At 37.5% G+C, this 22639-nt stretch overlaps 1 protein-coding gene across 1 annotated transcript in view; it reads right to left on the bottom strand.

Moving 5' to 3' along the window:
* Positions 1-22639, bottom strand: part of LOC147574431 (EF-hand calcium-binding domain-containing protein 13-like) — a 28480-nt gene that overhangs the window by 952 nt on the left and 4889 nt on the right. The window contains exons 3-14 of the mRNA XM_086685475.1: positions 17159-17212; positions 8973-9026; positions 7456-7560; positions 6709-6762; positions 5841-5945; positions 5187-5240; positions 4419-4523; positions 3793-3846; positions 3343-3447; positions 1852-1905; positions 1167-1271; positions 300-353 (exon numbers count right to left, since the gene is read on the bottom strand). Of these exons, the coding sequence (XP_086541601.1) occupies positions 300-353; positions 1167-1271; positions 1852-1905; positions 3343-3447; positions 3793-3846; positions 4419-4523; positions 5187-5240; positions 5841-5945; positions 6709-6762; positions 7456-7560; positions 8973-9026; positions 17159-17212 (903 nt within the window). The remainder of the gene's footprint in view (positions 1-299; positions 354-1166; positions 1272-1851; positions 1906-3342; positions 3448-3792; positions 3847-4418; positions 4524-5186; positions 5241-5840; positions 5946-6708; positions 6763-7455; positions 7561-8972; positions 9027-17158; positions 17213-22639) is intronic.

Below are 22639 nucleotides of genomic sequence, written 5' to 3'. Positions count from 1 at the left end.
TAGTTTTTTCTATTTATTACGTTCTCTGGATCACTGCTAATCATTTATATTTTTTCCCATGTAAACATGAAATTTGATATTTCTCTTCCTGAAAATTTCGAAAATGACAAGAAAGTGTGGTGCTTTACTTCCAAGACAGAACATCAGATTCAACTGCTAAAATAAAGATTGAGGTCCAAAAAAGCATACATTTGCAATCAGTACATATGACAGATGGCAGCATTCAAATTCACATCTTGGAAACAGTATAAAATGAAGATCTCATATTCATTTGTATTCTTATTATGTTTCTCACTCACCTTTAAGGGACTTTACACCATCTGGCAACCTGTTCTTAAAGACCTTGTTTTCATCTATAAAAAAGAACACAATTAAGGTCATAGAGAAATGATGTGGCTATTCACTAAAACTTTAGTAAAACTGAGATTTTCATGATTTGCCCTAGAAACTTCCCTCATTAAAATAAAGTTTGAGAGAAAATTAGGGAAAGTTTATAATATGGCAAGTCTATCTAAAATTTAGCATAGAAGGCACTCTATAACATACACAGCTTTTTTGGAAAATATCACCTCTGACCTTTTATCCCCTTCTAGTCTAACACCACTTCTTTCCCTTGGTTGCTTCCCACAATTGCCTATACGTATCTAAAAAGGTAAGGGTAGCCTCAGAAATGTAGTCCCCTTGATGGCATGAGTCAGCATCATGGGGATGATTATTCCAAAACAGAGAGTTAAACTGCATAGATGGAAATTTCCCTCTAGAATGAGTGAACATTTAAATTATTTTGTTTGGTATTTGTTTGTTTATTTACTGTTGCATCTTAGCAAATGGGGATAGTTTGAGTTTCTAAAAAAAAAAAAGCTTAAGAGGAGACAAAACAAACACGGGGTAAAAAAGCCAGGCAAAACAAGAAACAGACTCCTAACTATAGGGAACAAACTGATGGTCACCAGAGGGGAAGATGGCGAGGGAAGGGTGACACAGGTGATGGGGATGAAGGAGGGCACTTGTGATGAGCACAGGGTGATGTGTGGATGTGTTGAATCACCAAATTGTACACCCGAAACTAGTATTACACTGTATGTTAACTAACTGGAATTTAAATTAAAAAATCTTTAAAAGCTTCAAAGAAGACTTTAAGGTCACATCAGTATATAAATGCCTACCGTTGAAAGGCAGATTTTTCAGCAGCTTCAAACGTTCCTTATCTGTGAACTCTATTCCCATGTTTTTCAGAATAGCTTTCACATCTTTGACATCAACCTCCCTTCCTTAAAAAAATAGACATCATTACATATATACGAATTTAAAGGATCATCTAATGACTCCAAACAGGGAAAATTAATCTATGGCTATGTAGATTAAATCGGTACAGAATAAAGAGCATAGGCCAATGAGACCTCTCCAGATATACTGACGATGACTTTCACAGAAAAAGAATTTGATCTCTAAGTGCTAATAAAAGAAGTCACAGTCACAATGACAATGGCAAGGCAACTCTGAACCCTGTGAGATTTACATTATGTATCTGCTATTCAATTGGAATATTATAAATTACTTATTCAAATAAATGTATAAAATAAGGTAAGATCTGTTAGTCTCATTTTTTGTCAGTTATCTGTAGTCTTTATCAAAATTTTACTTCATATATTATTTCACTAGTACAGAGTTTGGCCATTCTAAAAAAGAGAAGAGCAAAATATACAAATAAAAAATATACCAGAAAACAAATGAGTTGCTAGTAATTTAATGAACAAATAAATGCCATAACTAATATGGCAATTGAGCAATAATGATGCAATATAATTACTATAAATACTAAATGTTTTCGATTCATAATTTCTCTCTTACCTGTAGTAGCTTTTACTCCATCCATCACCTCTTTCAGACCAACCATTCCATTAGCTACAAGAAAAGGCACAATGAAAATAATGTCAGAAGCCCAGAAGACAAATTTAAGGCATATATTTTAAGGAAACAATTCCATTAAAAATTCCTTACATCTTCATTTTACCTGAGACCATTTAGAAAATGCCTGGATCTCAGGGAGTTAAGATGATCTCCATTAATACAAAGGTCTCTTGTATACTAGAAACTGGGTCAGGAAAAGTGTGCTCTTCCTAGTATTTTGGATGCCATTATAAGCCATAGCTGAAGATACTATTGGAGTTGGCCAGGTATTCTGGTAACTTTACTTCATGTACCAACAAACAGCTGAGGAAGGGACCACTAATCCAGCTTGGTATGTTCTAAGATTGCTTCCTGCAGGAGATGTGTGTGAACTACATTAATGTATCAGAGCAGTTGATATGAAATATGGAAGGATGGAAGAGACTTCACATGGAGGAGAAGTTGAGAAAAATGTCCAGGGACATCATGCTATGCATGTGAAACTACAAGCAGCTCAACATGGCTTGAACAGTTAGAAAAATGAGAGAAGATATGTCCACACAGGCAGATGGAGCTTGAAGGTCTCATGCACTATGATAAAAATCTTTGAACACATTTTCGAGTGAAGATTTCATTAGACAGAAGGATAGATAGAAGAATGGCTTGACTTCTCTATAAATAGATTTTCATATCCCTATTATTTTGCTTTCTTATTATTTAGGCTATTAGAGTCCTGACAGCACCCTCTGCAGTTTTTGGTATATTTACGGAAAGATGATGCTGTTTTAGGTTAATTGTAATGAAGATCCAAGATTTATTCTGACTTTAAAATTGGGCTCTCCTCCAAGTGTCCATCAATAGATGAATGGATAAAGACGTAGCACATATGTGTGTGTGTGTGTGCATGTGTGCATGTGCGCGCGCGCGTGCGTGTGCGTGTGTGTGATGGAGTATTATTCAGCCTTAAAAAAGAATGGAATCTTGCCATTTGCAACAACATGGATGGAGCTAAAGAGTATAATGCTAAGAGAAATGTTAAAGACAAATACTATACTATTTCACTCATATGTGAAATTTAAGAAACAAAATGAGTAAACAAAGAAAAAAAAAAAAGAAGAGAGAGACAAACCAAGAAGTAGACTCTTAACTATAGAGAACAAACTGGTAGTTACCAGAGGGGAGGTGGGTGGGGGAATGGGTGAAACAGGTGATGGGGACTAAAGAGTATACTTATCACATATATATAGAATTGTTGATATATTGTATACCTGAAATAATATAATTTTCTATGTTAACTATATTGGAATTAAAATTAAAGACTTAAGTAAAAAAAATAAAATTGGGCTCTCCTCCAAACTTTCTAACATGTATCTGTCAATTAAATCTATTTTCAAACCTATCAGATATAAAGGAAAAATTAAAAAATGGCCTGAGGACATCTGTAGTGTTCACCATCAACTTGTAGATTTTTGGACAGCTTTGCAAGTTCCTCTTCCGTGAGCTCAAGTCCCAATTTTTTAAGGGTGTTGTCCAGGTTATTTACATGAACCTTTCCCCCTTAGGAAAGACAGAAGGTAGGAACATGAAAAAAAAAGTGTATTATGCCAAAATTCTGCATGCATATCAACTTTCTATTTATTTACTTATTATGTTTGTTTGTTTAAGGTGAAGTGATTTTTTCGTGCATGGAGAAGGGGTGTACAGAGTTGAAAAAAAATGCAAGTTCCATATGGAACTTCCTACAAGATAAAATATACGCTGTTATCAGTTAAAATGTGGGTAGACTGCAAGAATCATAAATAAGGAATGATACCAAAGTGAGGAGCCAGAATTCATAATTGGAATAAAAGTGTCAAGTTGGGGAATGTCAGACAGTATGACTTTTAATTGGGTCTTACTCACCATTGAGAGATTTCACACCCTTTAGCAACCTGTTGTGATATACCTTTCCAGCAGCTGTAAGAAAAGCCATAATTCATGCAATGGGGAAATTAACATGAAATCACAAAAATGGTGTGAAATAAATAATAATTTAAATAAATAATTTCAAAAATAACATTTTAAGAAGAGTTGTCTCTAATTTTTAGTTTATTTCATCTAATATAATGAAGTTTGGAAACAAAAACCTCTCTCCTTGTGACAAACTTCTTTATTCCAGTACCTGAGGAAGTCTCCTTGCTCAAACATGAGTATAGCTTCCCTGTGCTTTTAAATTTCTGCTTCCCATCTTTATTTTTTTGTCATGGATCTCCAATCTTTCTTTTTTTTTCTCTTCTCATGATATGAACAAATTAGTAGCTTGATAGGTAACAATATGTTTAGCTGTTAATGTCAACTCTTGTCTAAAGGGTTATTTAACTTCCAATATAAATTCTAAGCGACAGTAACAGGTTTCTATATACTTAAAACTCAATTTAATATTTTTTCTTTTATACTTTTGGAGAAAAATAAATAGAAACAAAGTTGGAAATATTTACACAGACCTAAAGACCAACAAAAGACCTCCATGACACCTCTATCAATCTCACCGTCAATTGGCAGTGTTTTCAGTAGCTTCTCTTTTTCCTGATCTGTGAGCTCAATCCCCAGGCTTCCCAGGAAAATTTTCAGGTCATTAGAATCGACCTTCTCATCTTTTAAGAGAGGGAACAATAGACATATAAGCTTTTGGAACTCTGGTATTCTATCAAGTTGTAAAATATGTTCTATGAAGTTTAATGATATCCTAATATCAAGATGAGGTGTTAGGCGAAGATGTTCTCAATTGCAGAACCGTTGAGCATATCTTATGGTAATAAAGCATATCTTTAGGAGCATATCTTATGGTATCTTATGGTAATAAAATACCACATTTATTATAAATTAAAGACCTTTTTTCCTAAAGCTGGAAAAAAACAACTTTCAGAATAAAATCTGATGAGTGAATTAAGATAACGCAGATTCGTATATAAATTATTCTTCAAAAACATTTGCTTTGGTAAGAATTATTGATGATATCAGGAATACATTATCTTGATCATTTCTAAGCTTCACCATGCCATTTTCTATACATTTCTAGATATTTTTCATTTAAACATTTGTGACCCAAAGCATGTTACTTGCACAAGTAACAGAAAACTTAGGATTTAAAATTGACATATAGTCTTGTATCCTAGTGTAGAAACTTTCCTAATGTCAATCCAGGATTCATATATTTAAAAATAAAACATCAGAATTTATAAGATACCAGAAATACCACTGAAAAAAAACTATTATAAAGGACCGAAACCCTAGATTTACATCAACTTCTCATTTACCTGTAAAAGTTTGCAGTTCCTTCATCGGTGTTTTAGGAGAAGTCCTCCTATCAACTGCAAAAGAAAATTAAAGTCATAATGAGATATAAAAGACTCATGAAATATCGTGAAAAACAATGTGGGAATAAATATAATAAATCCTAACTTACTATGTGCCAGGCATTATCTTAAGTACTTTATATATGCTTACTTAAGAACTATTTACTGAAGAATATCTTTCTAGGCTATTAATTTATTCAGTTTTCATTGTCTTCATTAATACTAGAAAGAAAAGCCTAAACATAAAAACATGCCATTTCAAAAATATTAATTTTACTTATAGTTCTCTACCATTTCAAAGCTATACGCATTAGTAATGGGAAGAAATTCAGAAGTACCGTCATCTAAGTGGCCTGCATGTTTCTTTTTAAAATGTGGAAGACTGTCCTCTAGTGACCATAATATGGGTAAAGAACATAAAAGACATTCATACAAAGGGCAATGTTTTCACGGTGACTTGGTAGCTGGCTGCTTATATGCTGTTTACATGCTTTGCCCGTACTTATAGCTTCCTACTATCAGTGTAGATTACCATTCCTAAGGGCCCTTTCCCTCGCAACCTTTATTGTCCAAGCTCTCCCAACATGGAACTATGGTATCTGGAAACTTGCTCACCATCACCAGGGAGATTTTGAGTCAGAGCCTCAAGTTCCTTATCTGAGAGCTTGATTCCCATATTATCCAGTATTGCGTTCAAGTCGTTGACATTGACTTTCCCATCTAAGGAAAGAGAGTCCATGAAGAAAATTATGTAACTTCAAAAAAGAGGTTCATAAAGCTTTTAGAGACACATGCCCTGTTGTGAATTGCATGAGCTATATGCTAGTGTTCACAAAGATTACATATCATTTCGGGAGGGGGGGGGGGTCATATATTCTCTAAAGCCTATTCACAGACCCCCCTTAGTAGTAAGGTTAATAATCCTTGTTCTAAAATGTGAAAAAAAAAAACACACCAATTTTAGAACAAGAGACTAAGGACCTTATTATGCCTATAGAGAAAGTCAACTATGACATTAGAACGAAGGTCACTTCTCGTGAGATTTGTCTTGGGGATCAGACTATAAAATACAAAGTTTTAAATACCATTGAATAAATGCTAAGTGAATTCTAGTTCTGGAGGCAAACATTTTTTACTTCTAAACAGTAAGTTTTGATGACTGAATTCCCAGTTTAGTATTTATCTGCAGCTGATTAAATTCCCTGAATCAGTGCTAATCTTGTCTGTCACAGTTTGCTATGCAAACTTGAAATCTGGTATTTTTTCTCTTGAAAAGTTTGGAAGAATCTTGAGAAAGTAGAAGGCTTTCTTCCTAGATATAAAGTAAAAGATCAGCAGCTAACGTGAAGCTTGATCTTCAGTGGGAGCATAAATTTGCAGTCAGTATATATGATCAGTATAGCAGCAACCACTAACACCTTGGAAACAGTATAAAAGCAAGGATCCCATATTGGTCTGCACTCTCATTATGCTCCTCACGTACCTTTTAGAGACATCACAACTTCTAGCAACCTGTTTTGAAAGATCTTGTCATCATCTATAAGAAAAGGCAGAATTTAAGTCACAGAGAAATGTGGAAAATCACAGAGAAATTAGGAAAAATGACTTTTCAAGAGTTTTCTCTTATTTTAATAAAATTTGAGAGAAAATCGGGTGAAATTTAGCACATCATGCACACCTCTGTTCTTCTTCCCAATCCTGCCTTTATTCACTTCCAATTATTAATCCTTTCTTCTTTCACAAATCCCAGTTTAACCTTTGTTTTTTCCTTGTTTGTTTTTCACTATTGATAAAAAGACCCATCGTAATGGAAATGCTGCTTCCTAATCTAAAAGTAAAACCACTTAGGGATTCATTTCAGGTATAAGTGGACATTCTAAAAAAAATTTTTTTTGAAATGGATTTTCTATTTTCTAGAACTTAGGAAATGGAGATAATTTTAGAGCTTCTCGCAGACACAGAAATCTAAAACTTCTTTTTGGGGACAGCTGGGTGGTGCAGTTAATTAAGCATCCAACTCTTGGTTTTGGCTCAGGTCATATCTCACGGGTTGTGAGATCGAGCTCTGAGTCCGGCTCTGTGCTGACAGTGCGGAGCCTGCTCGGGAATCTTTCGCTCTCCCTCTCTCTCTGCTCCTCCCTAACTCACACATGTTCTCACCCTCTCAATATGAATAAATAAACTTAAAAAAAAACCTCTCTTTGAATACATCAATATTTAAAATGCTTACCCTTAAAAGGAAGAGTTTTCACCAGCTCCAAGCATTCTTTACCTTTGAGCTCGATCCCCATGTTTCCCAGAACAGCTTTAACGCTATTGACATCAACATTTTCTCCTTAATAAAAAGATTAAAACAATGACATACATGGAATTTAAGTACAATCAAATTATTGCAAATAATTAAACTAAATTAGGATGCTAAAACAATAGGATTATGAGCTGGGGAAAGTAATGATCACTGAGCTCTGCCCAAATACATGGAGATAATGTCATTTATGGAAACATAATTGCCTTTTTTAAAATAAGTTTATTTATTTTTGAGACAGAGAGAGACAGAGCATGAATGGGGGAGGGGCAGAGAGAGAGGGAGACACAGAATCAGAAGCAGGCTCCAGGCTCTGAGCCATCAGCCCAGAGCCCGACGCAGGGCTCCAACTCACGGACCGTGAGATCGTGACCTGAGCTGAAGTCAGACGCTTAACCGATTGAGCCACCCAGGTGCCCCAGCTTTCTAAAGGCTAATAAGAGATGGCACTGTCACTCTTAAATACTGAGAACAATACTGAGGGGTGATCGGGGGTAGGGGAGAGGGGAAAGTGGGTGATGGGCATCGAGGAGGGCACCTGTTGGGATGAGCACTGGGTGTTGTATGGAAACCAATTTGACAATAAATTATACTTAATAAAAAAACAAGAGAGAGAGAGATGGCACTCTCAACGGTGGTCATGAGAATGTATCCACAGGAGTTCCAACTATGGAGAACATAATTAACCAAGGGCCCCACCTTCTGCTTTGAAAGTAACCTGTGTTTTTTTGCACTAATGCCATATGTATCATTGGCACTGGCCAATCACAAGTGCAGCCAAGATACTAGGGGAGCCCTGTTCCTGGAAGATACAGGATGGTGATTCTAACCAGAGGATTCTTGAAAGCACTTTTGCCAGGCCCTCCTCAGACTGCATGACAATCTAGGATGCTTCCGCCCAAACATTTCTTCCTCTTTCCTTCACCTGGTGACAGATTTGCCCTGCAGTCTGACAGCCTCCCAGCCTTTCAGGCATCCTCCTTATTTTCTCTTACGCAGGCATTTCCCCTAATAATGTCCTGGCATGTTTAACCCTGCCCCGGCTTTTGCTTCTTGGGAGGCTTGGACTAACATACTCAAAATGACAATGACACAAAGTGGGTATTATAGATCTCTTTTGTCAATTTTCAAGCTGCAGATGGCTTATCTTCATAATTCTATTGACATGAAGAATGTATCACCTCTCCTTTAAGTAATTACCAGGGACTTTTCCAAAGATCCATTTCACCTTTTATTGTACATTTTGGCTGTCTTAAAATAAGGAAAATGAAGTGTATTCGTGAAGAATACATCAGAAAATTCTCCAATTTCTGGGCTACTGGTTATGAAAACCTTAAACAAATAGGAGGTAAAAATGATAGAATTAGCCTAGCAATTAAGGCATGAAGAAAAACAGTTCTGTAAAAATTAGGATCCTATGTTTACATTAACTTCTCAATCACCTGTGACAGCTTTCACGCCATCCGTCACTTTATTCAGATCAACTTTTCCATTAGCTATGAAGAGAAGGGACAATTGAGACATGTAATCAATGTCATGAGCTCCAAAAAACATATACAAAGGACATACGTTGATGGAAAATTCCAGATAAATTCCATTAATATCATAATTTTATACACACTTATATTAAATCTCTGAATTTCAAGGATTTAAGCTGATCTATTTTTCCAGTGTTTCTGGATCATTGGTATTTATCAGCTCTCTGGTAGCACTTCAGGTACTGCTGTGAGCCATGAGTGCCATAGCTCATATAGGAACCACTAATTCAAACTAGAGTGTTAAATGAATACATCATAGAGTATGTAGTGCCTGGCAAGTTAAAATATCAGATTTTAACTAAAGGAAAGGGGAATGCATAGAAAGAGTCTTCTACATGGAAGAGAGGCTGAGAAATATAAAGTAAAACCACACCTGGGTACAACATATACAACATATACATATGCAGTGCATGGAGAACTATAGTCGGTTCAGCACTGCAGAAGAATAAAGTATGGATTTGGGAAAGGAAAGTTCATACAAGAGAGGAAGGTTGGACTCAGATTATTAAGGGATTTGTAAGTAATTTTAAGAAGCTTAGCCTTTATCTACTAGGTTATATAGAATCATTGAGTGGTTGGTTATAAGTTCAAGAATGATATGGACCAATTTGCATTTTATTTTAATTTTCTTTAACTTTAAATTATAATTAATTTTATTATTACAAAATTACATTTATATTGAAATATATAGAGAGTGATGTCATCAAGATGGTGACATAAGTTTTTCCTGACTTCAGTCCCCCTCACAAAAAGACCATCTTGCAAGTATCCACAGACAAGACACCATTGTGAAAATCCCAGGGTATGGTTGTGAGGCTGTGAATCTCCCTGAAACCACAGAGACTGAGAAGGACCACATTAGAAGGGTAAGACAATCAGCTATGCTCTGACTGCACTGCCCTCTCCCAGGCTAGTATAGTGCTGCACTGAGAGGGCTTCCCAGAGCTATGGTTTCTCTGGTGGGAAAAAGAGAGCCCAAGGTAGACATCCAGCTCCTCCAGAGTTGTGGGTTGCTTCCTGGAAGGCCCACCTGGGTCCTGTCCCATAGGTATTGGGGGGGAGGTATCCGTGGGTCTTAACCATTTGAGATCAGAATGAGATGGAGAAGGGAAACATGGCTTACGTTAACCAGCACTTGGATCTTGGCAGATTGTTTCTCCTAGCAGCAGTGCCTGAGTAGATATCTGACACAGTGGTTTTGCCCATCTGCAGAGCCAAAATGGTGGTCCCTCTGGCCAGGGAACCATTCTGCTTGAGTTGGGTCCCCAGCCAATAAGCCTTTCTGGCCTGGGAACCTCTTCGATCACCCCATCCAGATGAGGAAGCAAATTCATGGCTCCTGCCTATTGCTGAGTATAGATAGTCCTCTGTCCTGCCTGACCAGAAAACCTATTGAGACCATCCCAGAGACTGTGTAGATTACCCTACAGCCCCTCTTACAGCAGCGCCTGAGTGAAGAGCCCACTCATTGGCTCTGTCTCTCTGCAGAACTGAGCTAGTGGCACTATCTGGCCAGGGATACTGATGGATACTCCTGCCCGACTCAGGTACCCAGCCAATAAGCCTTATCAGCAAAGGAGCCTATGATATAGAGACTGGGCTGGGAAGGAAATTCAAAGCCCTGACCAGGGATGAATATAGCTTCCAGCCTTATCTGACCAAGAAGCCTAACCAGAACACCTGGGAAGTTGCATAGTCCATCCTACAGATCTGGTTATAATGGTGCCTGAGCAGAGACCCCAAAATTGACAACCTAGAAGAAACGGATAAGTTATTCCTAGAAACATACAACCTACTGAGATTGAATCATGAAGAAACAGAAAATCTGAAGAGACCAAAAACAAGTAAGGATATTGAGTCAATAATCAAAATCTTCTTCCCCAAAAGTCCAGGACAAATGGTTTTATTGCTGAATTTTTACCATTTAATGAAGAGTTAACACCAATCCTTCTCAAATTCTTCCCAAAAAATTTAAGAGGAGGGAACACTGCCAAACTCATTTACAAGGTAGCATTTACCCTGATACCAAAGCCAGACAAAGATACTACAAAAAAATTAAAACTATAGGCCAATGTCCCTGACGAATATAAATGCAAAAATTCTCAACAAAATTCTAGCAAACCAATTCAATAGCACATTAAAAGGATCATATAGCATGATTAAGTGGGATTCATCCCTAGGATGCAAAGATATTTCACCATGTGCAAATCCATAAATGTGACATACTGCATTAATAGAATGAAAGATAAAAATCACATGATCATCTCAATTGATGCAGAAAAAGCATACGACAAAATTCAACATCCATTCATGATAAAAGCTGTCACTAAATTAGGTATAGAAGGAAAGAATCTCAACATAATAAAGGCCATGTATGACAATACTCAATACTTAACATCATATTCTAACAGTGAAAGGTTGAAAGCTTTTCCTCTATAATCAGAAATAAGACAAGTGCTCACTCTTACCACTCCTATTCAGTATAGTACTAGAAGTGTTAGCTAGAACAATTAGGCAAGAAAAGAAATAAAAGTCACCAGAATCAGAAAGAAAGAAAGAAAGAAAGAAAGAAAGAAAGAAAGAAAGAAAGAAAGAAAGAAAGAAAGAAAGAAGTAAAAGTGTGTCTATTTGCAGATGACATTATTTTAAGTATAGAAAATCCTAAAGACTCAACCAAAAAAAAATAATAACTTGTTAAATTTAATGAATGAATTCAGTAAAGATGCAGGATACAAAATCAACATACAAAAATCAATGGTGTTTCTATATACTAACAATGAATTATCAGAAAAAGAAATGAAGAAAATAATCTCACTTACAACAGCATCACAAACTATAAAGTACTTAGGAGTAAATTTGGAAGAGACACAAATAGAAAGATATCCTGTGTTCATAGATTAGAAGAATTATTAACCTTAAAATGTCCACACTAAGGCAATGCCATCTATAGATTCAGTGTAATTCTTAAGATTCCAATGGCATTTTTTACACATACATAAAACATAATCCTAAAATTCATTTGGAACCACAAAAGCTAAACCAATCCTCAAAAGAAGGGTAAAGCTGGAGGATCACAATTTTTTACTTCAAACTGTATTATAAAGCTATAGTAATCAAAACAGTATGGCACTGGCATAAAAACACACACTTGGACCAATGAAAGAGAATCAAGGGCTTAGATACAAACTCATACATATATGGCCAACTTCTATTTGACACAGAAGCCAACAATATTCAAGCAAGCCTAGAATACTCAATGGAGAAAAGAGTGTCTTCATTAAATGGTGTTAGGAAAATTGGATATTTACATGACAAAGAGTGAGATTAGACCCCTGTCTTATACTGTTCACAAAAATCAACTCAAAATGAATTAAAGAATTAAATGTAAGGCCTGAAAGCGTACATAAAACTCCCAAGGGAAACGGAGAAAAAAGCTCTTTGATGTTGCTCTTGGCAATGATTTTTTGGATGTGACTCCTACAAAGCACAAGCAACAATATAAAAAATAAATAAGTAGGGCTACATCAAACTGAAAAGCTTCTCTGCATGGCAAAATAACCATAAGAGACCCTTAAATACAGAGAACAAACTGAGGTTGATGAGGTTTGGAGGGGAGGTAAATGGGTGACAGGCACTAAGGAGGGCACTTTTCAGGATGAGCACTGGGTGTCATATGTAAGAGATGAATCTCTGGGTTCTACTCTTGAAGCTAAGACTACACTGTATGTTCACTAACTTGAGAATAATAATAATAAAAAAAGAATCAACAAAATGAAAAGACAGCCTATGTAATGGAAGAAAATATTTACAAACCATGTATCTTATAAGAGGTTAATATCCAAACTATATAAGGAACTCATATACCTCAATAACAAAGAAACCAAATAACACAATTTAAAAATGGGTGAAATATCTGAAAAGACATTTTTCCAAGGAAGATATTCAAAGGGCCAACGGGTCCATTAAAAGGTGGCTCATCCTCGCTAATCATCAGGGAAATGTAAATCAAAACCACAATGACGTATCACCTCACACCTGTTAGAATGGCTATCATCAAAAAGACAAGAGATAGAAAGTACTGGTAAGGATGTGGGAGAAAGGGAAGCCTCGTGCACTGCTGGTGAAAGTGTAAATTGGTGCAGCCAACGTGAAGAGTATGAAGGTTCCTCAAAAAATTAAAAATGGAACTACATATGATCCAGAAATTATGATTTGGGTATATATCCAAAGTAAACAAAATCACTGTCTTGAAGAGATAACTACATCTTCACATCCATTATAGCATAATTTATAATAGCAAAGACATGGAAGAAACCTAAGCATCCATTGATGGAGGGACACATAAAGAAAATGTGGGGTATATATACAATGGGATATGAGGGTATATATGAGTTTTGGAAGCGTGTGGGTGTTTAGGAATTTGTCCATTTCTTCTAGGTTGTCCAGTTTGTTGGCATATAATTTTTCATAGTATTCCCTGATAATTGCTTGTATCTCTGAGGGATTGGTTGTAATAATTCCATTTTCATTCATGATTTTATCTATTTGGGTCATCTCCCTTTTCTTTTTGAGAAGCCTGGCTAGAGGTTTATCGATTTTGTTTATTTTTTCAAAAAACCAACTCTTGGTTTCGTTGATCTGCTCTACAGTTTTTTTAGATTCTATACTGTTTATTTCTGCTCTGATCTTTATTATTTCTCTTCTTCTGCTGGGTTTAGGCTGCCTTTGCTGTTCTGCTTCTATTTCCTTTAGGTGTGCCGTTAGATTTTGTATTTAGGATTTTTCTTGTTTCTTGAGATAGGCCTGGATTGCAATGTATTTTCCTCTCAGGACTGCCTTCGCTGCATCCCAAAGCATTTGGATTGTTGTATTTTCATTTTCACTTGTTTCCATATATTTTTTAATTTCTTCTCTAATTGCCTGGTTGACCCATTCATTCTTTAGTAGGGTGTTCTTTAACCTCCATACTTTCGGAGGTTTTCCAGACTTTTTCCTGCGGTTGATTTCAAGCTTCATAGCATTGTGGTCTGAAAGTATGCATGGTATGATCTCAATTCTTGTATACTTATGAAGGGCTGTTTTGTGACCCAGTATGTGATCTACCTTGGAGAATGTTCCATGTGCACTCGAGAAGAAAGTATATTCTGTTGCTTTGGGATGCAGAGTTCCAAATATATCTGTCAAGTCCATCTGATCCAATGTATCATTCAGGACCCTTGTTTCTTTATTGACCGTGTGTCTAGATGATCTATCCATTTCTGTAAATGGAGTGTTAAAGTCCCCTGCAATTACCACATTCTTATCAATAAGGTTGCTTATGTTTATGAGTAATTGTTTTATATATTTGGGGGCTCCTGTATTCGGCGCATAGACATTTATAATTGTTAGCTCTTCCTGATGGATAGACCCTGTAATTATTATATAATGCCCTTCTTCATCTCTTGTTACAGCCTTTAATTTAAAGTCTAGTTTGTCTGATATAAGTATGGCTACTCCAGCTTTCTTTTGACTTCCAGTAGCATGATAAATAGTTCTCCATCCCCTCACTCTCAATCTAAAGGTGTCCTCAGGTCTAAAATGAGTCTCTTGTAGACAGCAAATAGATGGGTCTTGTGTTTTTTTTATCCATTCTGATACCCTATGTCTTTTGGTTGGCGCATTTAGTCCATTTACATTCAGTGTTATTATAGAAAGATACGGGTTTAGAGTCATTGTGATGTCTGTAGGTTTCATGCTTGTAGCGATGTCTCTGGTACTTTGTCTCACAGGGTCCCCCTTAGGATCTCTTGTAGGGCTGGTTTAGTGGTGACGAATTCCTTCAGGTTTTGTTTGTTTGGGAAAACCTTTATCTCTCCTTCTATTCTAAATGACAGACTTGCTGGATAAAGGATTCTCAGCTGCATATTTTTCCTGTTCATCACATTGAAGATCTCCTGCCATTCCTTTCTGGCCTGCCACGTTTCAGAAGAGAGATCGGTCATGAGTCTTATAGGTCTCCCTCTATATGTTAGAGCACGTTTATCCCTCGCTGCTTTCAGAATTTTCTCTTTATCCTTGTATTTTGCCAGTTTCACGATGATATGTCGTGCAGAAGATCGATTCAAGCTACGTCTGAAGGGAGTTCTCTGTGCCTCTTGGATTTCTATGCCTTTTTCCTTCCCCAGATCAGGGAAGTTCTCAGCTATGATTTCTTCAAGTACCCCTTCAGCACCTTTCCCTCTCTCTTCCTCCTCTGGAATACCAATTATGCGTAGATTATTTCTTTTTAGTGCATCACTTAGTTCTCTAATTTTCCCCTCATACTCCTGGATTTTTTTATCTCTCTTTTTCTCAGCTTCTTCTTTTTCCATAATTTTATCTTCTAGTTCACCTATTCTCCCCTCTGCCTCTTCAATCTGAAGCGTGGTCATTTCATTTTGCAGCTCGTTTATCGCATTTTTTAGCTCCTCCTGACTATTCCTTAGTCCCTTGATCTCTGTAGCAATAGATTCTCTGCTGTCCTCTATACTGTTTTCAAGCCCAGTGATTAATTTTATGACTATTACTGTTAATTCACTTTCTGTTACATTGTTTAAATCCTTTTTGATCATTTCGTTAGCTGTCGTTATTTCCTGGAGATTCTTTTGAGGGGAATTCTTCCGTTTGGTCATTTTGGATACTTTCTGGAGTGGTGCGGAACTGCAGGGCACTTCCCCTGTGCTGTCTTGAATAACTCGCGTTGGTGGGTGGGGCCGCAGTCAGACCTGATGTCTGCCCCCAGCCCACCGCTGGGGCCACAGTCAGACTGGTGTGTGCCTTCTCTTCCCCTCTCCTAGGGGCGGGATTCACTGTGGGGTGGTGTGGCCTCTCTGGGCTACTTGCACACTGCCTGGCTTGTGGTGCTGGGGATCTGGCGTATTAGCTGGGGTAGATAGGCAAGGTGCATGGGGGGCGGGAGGGGCAGGCTCAGCTCACTTCTCCTTCTGTGATCCGCTTTGGGAGGGGCCCTGCAGCAGCTGGAGGGAGTCAGGCGCGCCGCCGGAGGTGTGGGTCCGCAGAAGCACAGCGTTGGGTGTTTGCGTGGCGCAAGCGAGTTCCCTGGCAGGAACTGGTTCCCTTTGGGATTTTGGCTGGGGGGTGGGCGAGGGAGATGGCGCTGGCGAGCGCCTTTCTTCCCCGCCAAACTGAGCTGTGTTGTCCCGGGGCTCAGCAACTCTCCCTCCCATTGTCCTCCAGCCCTCCTGTTCTCGGAGCAGAGCTGTTAGCTTATAACCTTCCAGATGTCAAGTCCCGCTTGCTGTCGGAACACACTCCGTCCGGCCCCTCCGCTTCTGCAAGCCAGACTCGGGGGCTCTGCTTGGCTGGCGGGCTGCCCCTCCGCCCCGACTCCCTCCCGCCAGTCTGTAGCACGCACGGCCTCTCCGCCCTTCCTACCCTCTTCCGTGGGCCTCTCGTCTGCGCTTGGCTCTGGAGACTCCGTTCTGCTAGTCTTCTGGGGGTTTTCTGGGTTATTTAGGCAGGTGTAGGTGGAATCTAAGTGATCAGCAGGATGCGGTGAGCCCAGCGTCCTCCTACGCCGCCATCTTCCTCTCCGTCCTAACTCTACTATTCACTGATTTAATACAGAATATTTTTCCCCCACATAGAAGAGGTGTCATATATTAATGTCAAATTAAAAAAAAAAAGAATTTGCTACCAAGACACACAATTGAAATTATTTATTTTTATTTATTATTTTGAAAGAGAAAGAGAGACAGAGAGAGAGAGAGAATGAGTGAGTGAGGGGCAGAGATAAAGAGAGGGACAGAAATCCCAAGCAGGCTCCATGTTTTCAGGGCAGAGCCCCATGTGGCGCTTGATATCATGAACCTCAGACCATGACCCGAGTCAAAATCAAAAGTCAGCTGCTTAACCAACTGAGCCACCCAGGCACCCCAGAATTTAAATTTTATTACTAACATGCAGAGATTTAAAAGTGTAACTCTAAGAAATTAGATAAAAAACGATCTATCAAATGAAGGATAAAATGGTAGAAAAAGCAAAGAAATAAAAGTCTTTGAAATATAATTTTGAGTAAAACTTATATTCTTAGATTTATATTAACTTCTCACCTGTAAGAGTTTTCACTCCATCCATCAATTTATCAAGATCAACCTTCCCATTATCTATAAAAAAAGGTAAAGATAAAAATAATAAAATGATGCAGACTCAGAAAAACAGAGTATGAAAACCTTATATTGTGAAAGTCCACTTCTTTTCATTGTGCTCTATGTCAATCCTCAACTTATAAATCCAGTTCTTCAGAAATTCTAGGATAGAAGACGTGCCCTATTCCCTATCAGAGGTGAGCCAACTATCGTCCATTGGCCAAATCCAGCCCACTGCCACGTATCTTTTTATTTGTTCACCACCTAGCTTTATATGGCCCATGAGCTAAGAATCATTTTTACATTTTCAAATGATTGTAAAACCCAAAAGGATATTATTTGTGACACATAAAACTTACACAAATTTAAAATTTTAGTGTCCATAAATAACATTTTATTGGAACACAGCCACACTAATTTGTTTACACATTGTTTACAGCTGCTTTTGTACTACAACAACATTACTGAGAAGTAGGACAGAGATCACATCAACCACAAAGCCTGAAGTATTTATTATTTGACCTTTATAGAAACATTGCTGACCCTGCCCTAGAAGATAGAGTCCACTCAGAGGCAATTTATACTCCTGAATTGTTTAGATTCACCCTACTTTATAAACCTGGAAGAAACTATTATTGATGTTGGCCATGTTCTATGACCCTGCTCAATTATGGTATATCCATAAAGCCTACCTATCATTGTATAATAAAAGGAAAAATGAAGTAATCTTTCATATATTCCCAATATAATTTTTTTTGAAAAGTCTTTTCAATTACTATGATAATCATGGAATGGCCAGTGACATATGACTGGTGTATTTTTGAAGCAATTGTTAAAAAACTTCATTCATCTCATCATAGGCAAATTTCCCTTTTTTTTCTTATTTTCCACTCTTTACTTAGTCATCATACATTAGTTACTGACAAGTGGTCAAGAAGTTCCTAAGAAGAGTTCCTAAGAAGAGGTATGGTATTTAACAGGATCACAAAAGATTGCCACTGAAACTGCTAGGTTGGCTCGTCACATCTCCACAGATTTTGATGGTAATGAGACAATGAGCCCAAATGGATTAAGATAGTTTATTACTTATACCCAAGAAGTAAGATCAGCATGGTGTTGGATCTCTGCCACTTTAGTCCCAGAATACAACACGGAACCAGCTGGACAGTGGACTGGTGGGACATGCGATGAGTCGTTCTGCTGCTGGGAAGCTCACTCAAATGGTACCCAACAAGTTTTATAGACTTATACAGAAATCTGCAGCTCTATCCTAAGGGAGAGAGGCGGAAAGTTGTGTTCAACTGAAACTAAGGAGATGAATGAGAAATGACCTTGTGACCGTCTCCTGTAGATAGGGAAACAGATGGAGACACTGCTTGGTGGCAGCTCTTCACAAGGCTGTCTACTTCCCCTTGTTCCAGGAGGAACTGTGACGCTTTCAAGAAAGACTATGGTAAGATTGTGGTCAAGATGTATTTATGTGGCCTAGGTGGAGATGTGCAAAGTTGTGAGAGAAGAACCATTTCCCTCAAATTACGTATCTAATATTTGAAATGTGCTAGGTCTTAAGGGCACAAAGATAATTAAAGTACACTTTCTACTTTCAAGGACTTCAGAGTTCGGAAAAACTGGTTATGCTGAGTAAACAAAATTCAGAGATAGTGTACTTTTATGGAAGACTCTGATCAAATTGCCTGAAATTTTCCCATATACACCACATAGGAATTTTCCTTTTCCATAAATAACAAGTTAAATTAGGAGATTAGTATCTATTATTGTCGAGCCAAGTATTTTATTTATTGATATATATTTTTTAATATAATTTACTGTCAAATTGGCTTACATACAACACTCAATACTCATCCCAACAAGTGCCCTCCTCAATGCCCATCACCCTCTTTCCCCTCTCCCCCACCCTCCATCAACCCTCAGTTTGTTCTCTGTATTTAAGTATCTCTTGTGGTTTGCCTCCCTCCCTCTCTGTAACTATTTCTTTTTTTTCCCCTTCCCATCTCCCATGGTCTTCTGTGAAGTTTCTCAAGATCCACATGAGTAAAAACATATGATATCTGTCTTTCTCTTACTTATTTCACTTAGCATAATACCTTCCGGTTCCATCCACGTTGCTGCAAATGGCATGATTTTATTCTTTCTCATTGCCAAGTAGTATTCCATTGTATATATAAACCATATTTGCTCTATCCATTCATCAGTTGATGGACATTTTGGCTCTTTCCATAATTTGGCTATTGTTGAAAGTGCTGCTGTAAATATTGGGGTACATGAGCCCCTATGCATCAGCACTCCTGTATCCCTTGGGGAAATTCCTAGCAGGGGGTCATAGGATAGTTCTATTTTTAGTTTTCTGAGGAACCTCCACACTGTTTTCCAGAGCGGCTCTACCAGTTTGCATTCCCACCAACACTGCAAGAGGGTTCCCATTTCTTCACAGCCTGGCCAGCATCTATAATCACCTGATTTGTTCATTTTAGCCACTCTGACCACTCTGATCACTTGGTGTGACGTGGTATCCCAGCGTGAGTGTGGCTTTGATTTGTATTTCCCTGATGATGAGTGATATCGAGCATCGTTTCATGTGTCCATTGGCCATCTGGATGTCTTCTTTGGAAAAGTGTCTATTCATGTCTTCTGCCCATTTCTTCACTGGATTATTTGTTTTTCAGGTGTGGAGTTTGCGAGTTCTTTATAGATTTTGGATACTAGCCCTTTATCCGATATGTCATTTGCAAATATCTTCTCCCGTTCCGTTCCATCGGTTGCCTTTTAGTTTTGTTGATTGTTTCCTTTGTAGTGCAGGAGCTTTTTATCTTGATGAGGTCCCAATAGTTCATTTTTGCTTTTAATTTCCTTGCCTTTGGAGAGGTGTCGAGCAAAAATTGCTGTGGCTGAGGTCAAAGAGGTTGTTGCCTTTAAGCAAAGTATTTTAAATATACATATGTCCTATTGTAAAAGATAGATTACAAACTGTAAGAAGAATATGAAAATCATCTAGGCCTGGAAATCGGCTAACTTCCTTTTTTTTCCCTATAATTTAGAAAATTTATTTTATATCATTGAATGATGTTTAGAGTTAAGCCGATTTTTAAAATATCACTCTTATGCAGGGGCGCCTGGGTGGCTCAGTTGGTTGAGCGTCCGACTTCGGCTCAGGTCAAGATCTCGCAGTCTGTGAGGTCAAGCCCCCCACCTCGGGCTCTATGCTGACAGCTCAGAGCCTGGAGCCTGCTTCAGATTCTGTGTCTCCCTCTCTCTCTGCCCCTTCCCTGCTTGTAGTCTCTCTCTCTCTCTCTCTCTCTCTCTCTCTCAAAAATAAATAAGAAACATTAAAAAAAATTTAAAAATTAAAAAAAATTAAAATGTCATGCTTATGCAAACATAAAAATATGTGAGATACACTTGCAATTACTATAATTTCATATTTAGAATCTAATTCTTTTAAATTGCTGTTCAGCTCTTCAACTCAGAATCACTGGTGTCTGCTTTTGTCTCCAAAATATTGTCCAGTGTGCTATCAACAGCACTGGTGACACAGCATTTCTTAGATGAGGGCTCCATTAGAGTTTTTTATTGAAAGCAAACAAGAAATTAAAAATGTTTCTTGAGAGTAGTTGACACATAAGGCTACATTGGTTTTAGGTGTACAACGCAGTCATCGGATAGGTTTTTATACGTGATGCCACAGCACCACAGGTCTAGCTACCGTCTGTCACCATACAACGCTATTACAATATCATTGATTATATTCCTTATACGGTGTCTTTTATTCCCATGACTTATTCATTCCATTACTGGAAGCCTGTATCTCCTACTCCTCTGCATCCATTTTGCTAATACTCACATCCCCACCCCTCCGGCAATCAGTTTGTTCTCTGTATTTACAGGTCTGATTGGTTTTTTTGTTCGTTTATTGACTTTTTTTTAGATTCTACGTGTGAGTGAATTGATATATTTGTCTTTCTCTGACTTACTTCACTTAGCATAATACCCTCTAGGTCCATCTGTGTTGTCCCAAATGGCAAGATTTCATCTTTCTTGACGAATATGGCTGAGTAATATTCCAGTGTGTGTGTGTCTTCTTTGTCCATTCATCTATTGATAGGCACTTAGGATGCTTCCATATTGTGGCTATTATAAATAATGCTGCAATAAACATAGAGTGCATCTATCTTTTTGAATTAGTATTTTTGTTTTCTTTGGGTAAATACTCAGTAGTGGAATTATTGGATTATATGGTATTTCTAGTTTTAATTTCTTGAGGAACCTCCATACTGTTTTCCATAGTGGCTGTACCAATTTACATTCCCATCAGTAGTGCACAAGAGTTCTTTTCCTCTACATCCTCACCAACAATTGTTATCCTCACCAACACTTATTATTCTCATTGTTTTGATTTTAGCCAGTCTGACAGGTCTGAGTTGATATCTCATTGTGGTTTTTATTTGCACTTCTCTGATAATGAGTGATACTGAGCATCTTTTCATGTGTCTTTTGGCCATCTGTATGACTTCTTTGGAAAAGTATCTATTCAGATCCTATGCTCATTTTAAAAATCAGATTTTTTTTTTTTTTTTTTTTGGTGTTGAGTTGTATAAGTTCTTCATATTTTTTGGATATTAACCCCTTATTGGATATATCATTTGCAAATATCTTCTCCCATTCAGTAGGTTGCCTTTTTGTTTTGTTGATAGTTTCCACCACCGTGCAAAAAAGGCTTTTATTTTGAGGTAGTCCCAATAGTTTACTTTTGCTTTTGTTTCCCTTGTGTTAGAAGACATATCTAGAAAAATGTTGCTACAGCTGATATCAAAGAGATTACTGCTTGTGTTCTCTTCTAGGACTTTTATGGTTTCACGTCTCACAGTTAGGTTTTTAATACATTTTGAATTTATTTTTGTGTATGGTATTAAAGAGTGGTCCAGTTTCATTATTTTATATGTAGCTGTCTAGTTTTCCGGACAAATGGTCCAACAATACCATTTGTTGAAGAAACTGTCTATTCTCTATTGTATATTCTTGCCTCTTTTGTCATAGACTAATTGACCATATCATCACGGGGTTATTTCCGGGCTCTCTATTCTGTTCCTTTGATCCCTGTGTCTGTTTTTATGCCAGCACCATACTGTTTTGATTAGTATGGCTTTGAAGTAGATCTTGAAATATGGAATTGTGACATCTCCAACTTTGTTTTTCTTTCTCAAGATTACTTTGGCTATTGGGGGTCTTTTGCAGTTCCAAACAAATTTTAGGATTATTTTTTCTAGTTTTGTAGAACGCGCTTTTGGTAAATTGCACTGAATTGTAGGTTGCTTTGGATAGTATGGACATTTTAACAATATTTGTTCTTCCAATCCCTACGCATGGAATATCTTTCTATTTGTTTGTTGTGTCATCTTCAAATTCTTTCACCAATGTGTTATAGTTTTC

This window comes from Puma concolor, chromosome E1 (assembly GCF_028749965.1).
Source record: "Puma concolor isolate L17-30 chromosome E1, mPumCon1.1.hap2, whole genome shotgun sequence".
NCBI lineage: Eukaryota > Metazoa > Chordata > Mammalia > Carnivora > Felidae > Puma > Puma concolor.
Note: the sequence above shows the minus strand (reverse complement) of the source record. Positions and strands in the feature narration are given on the sequence as shown.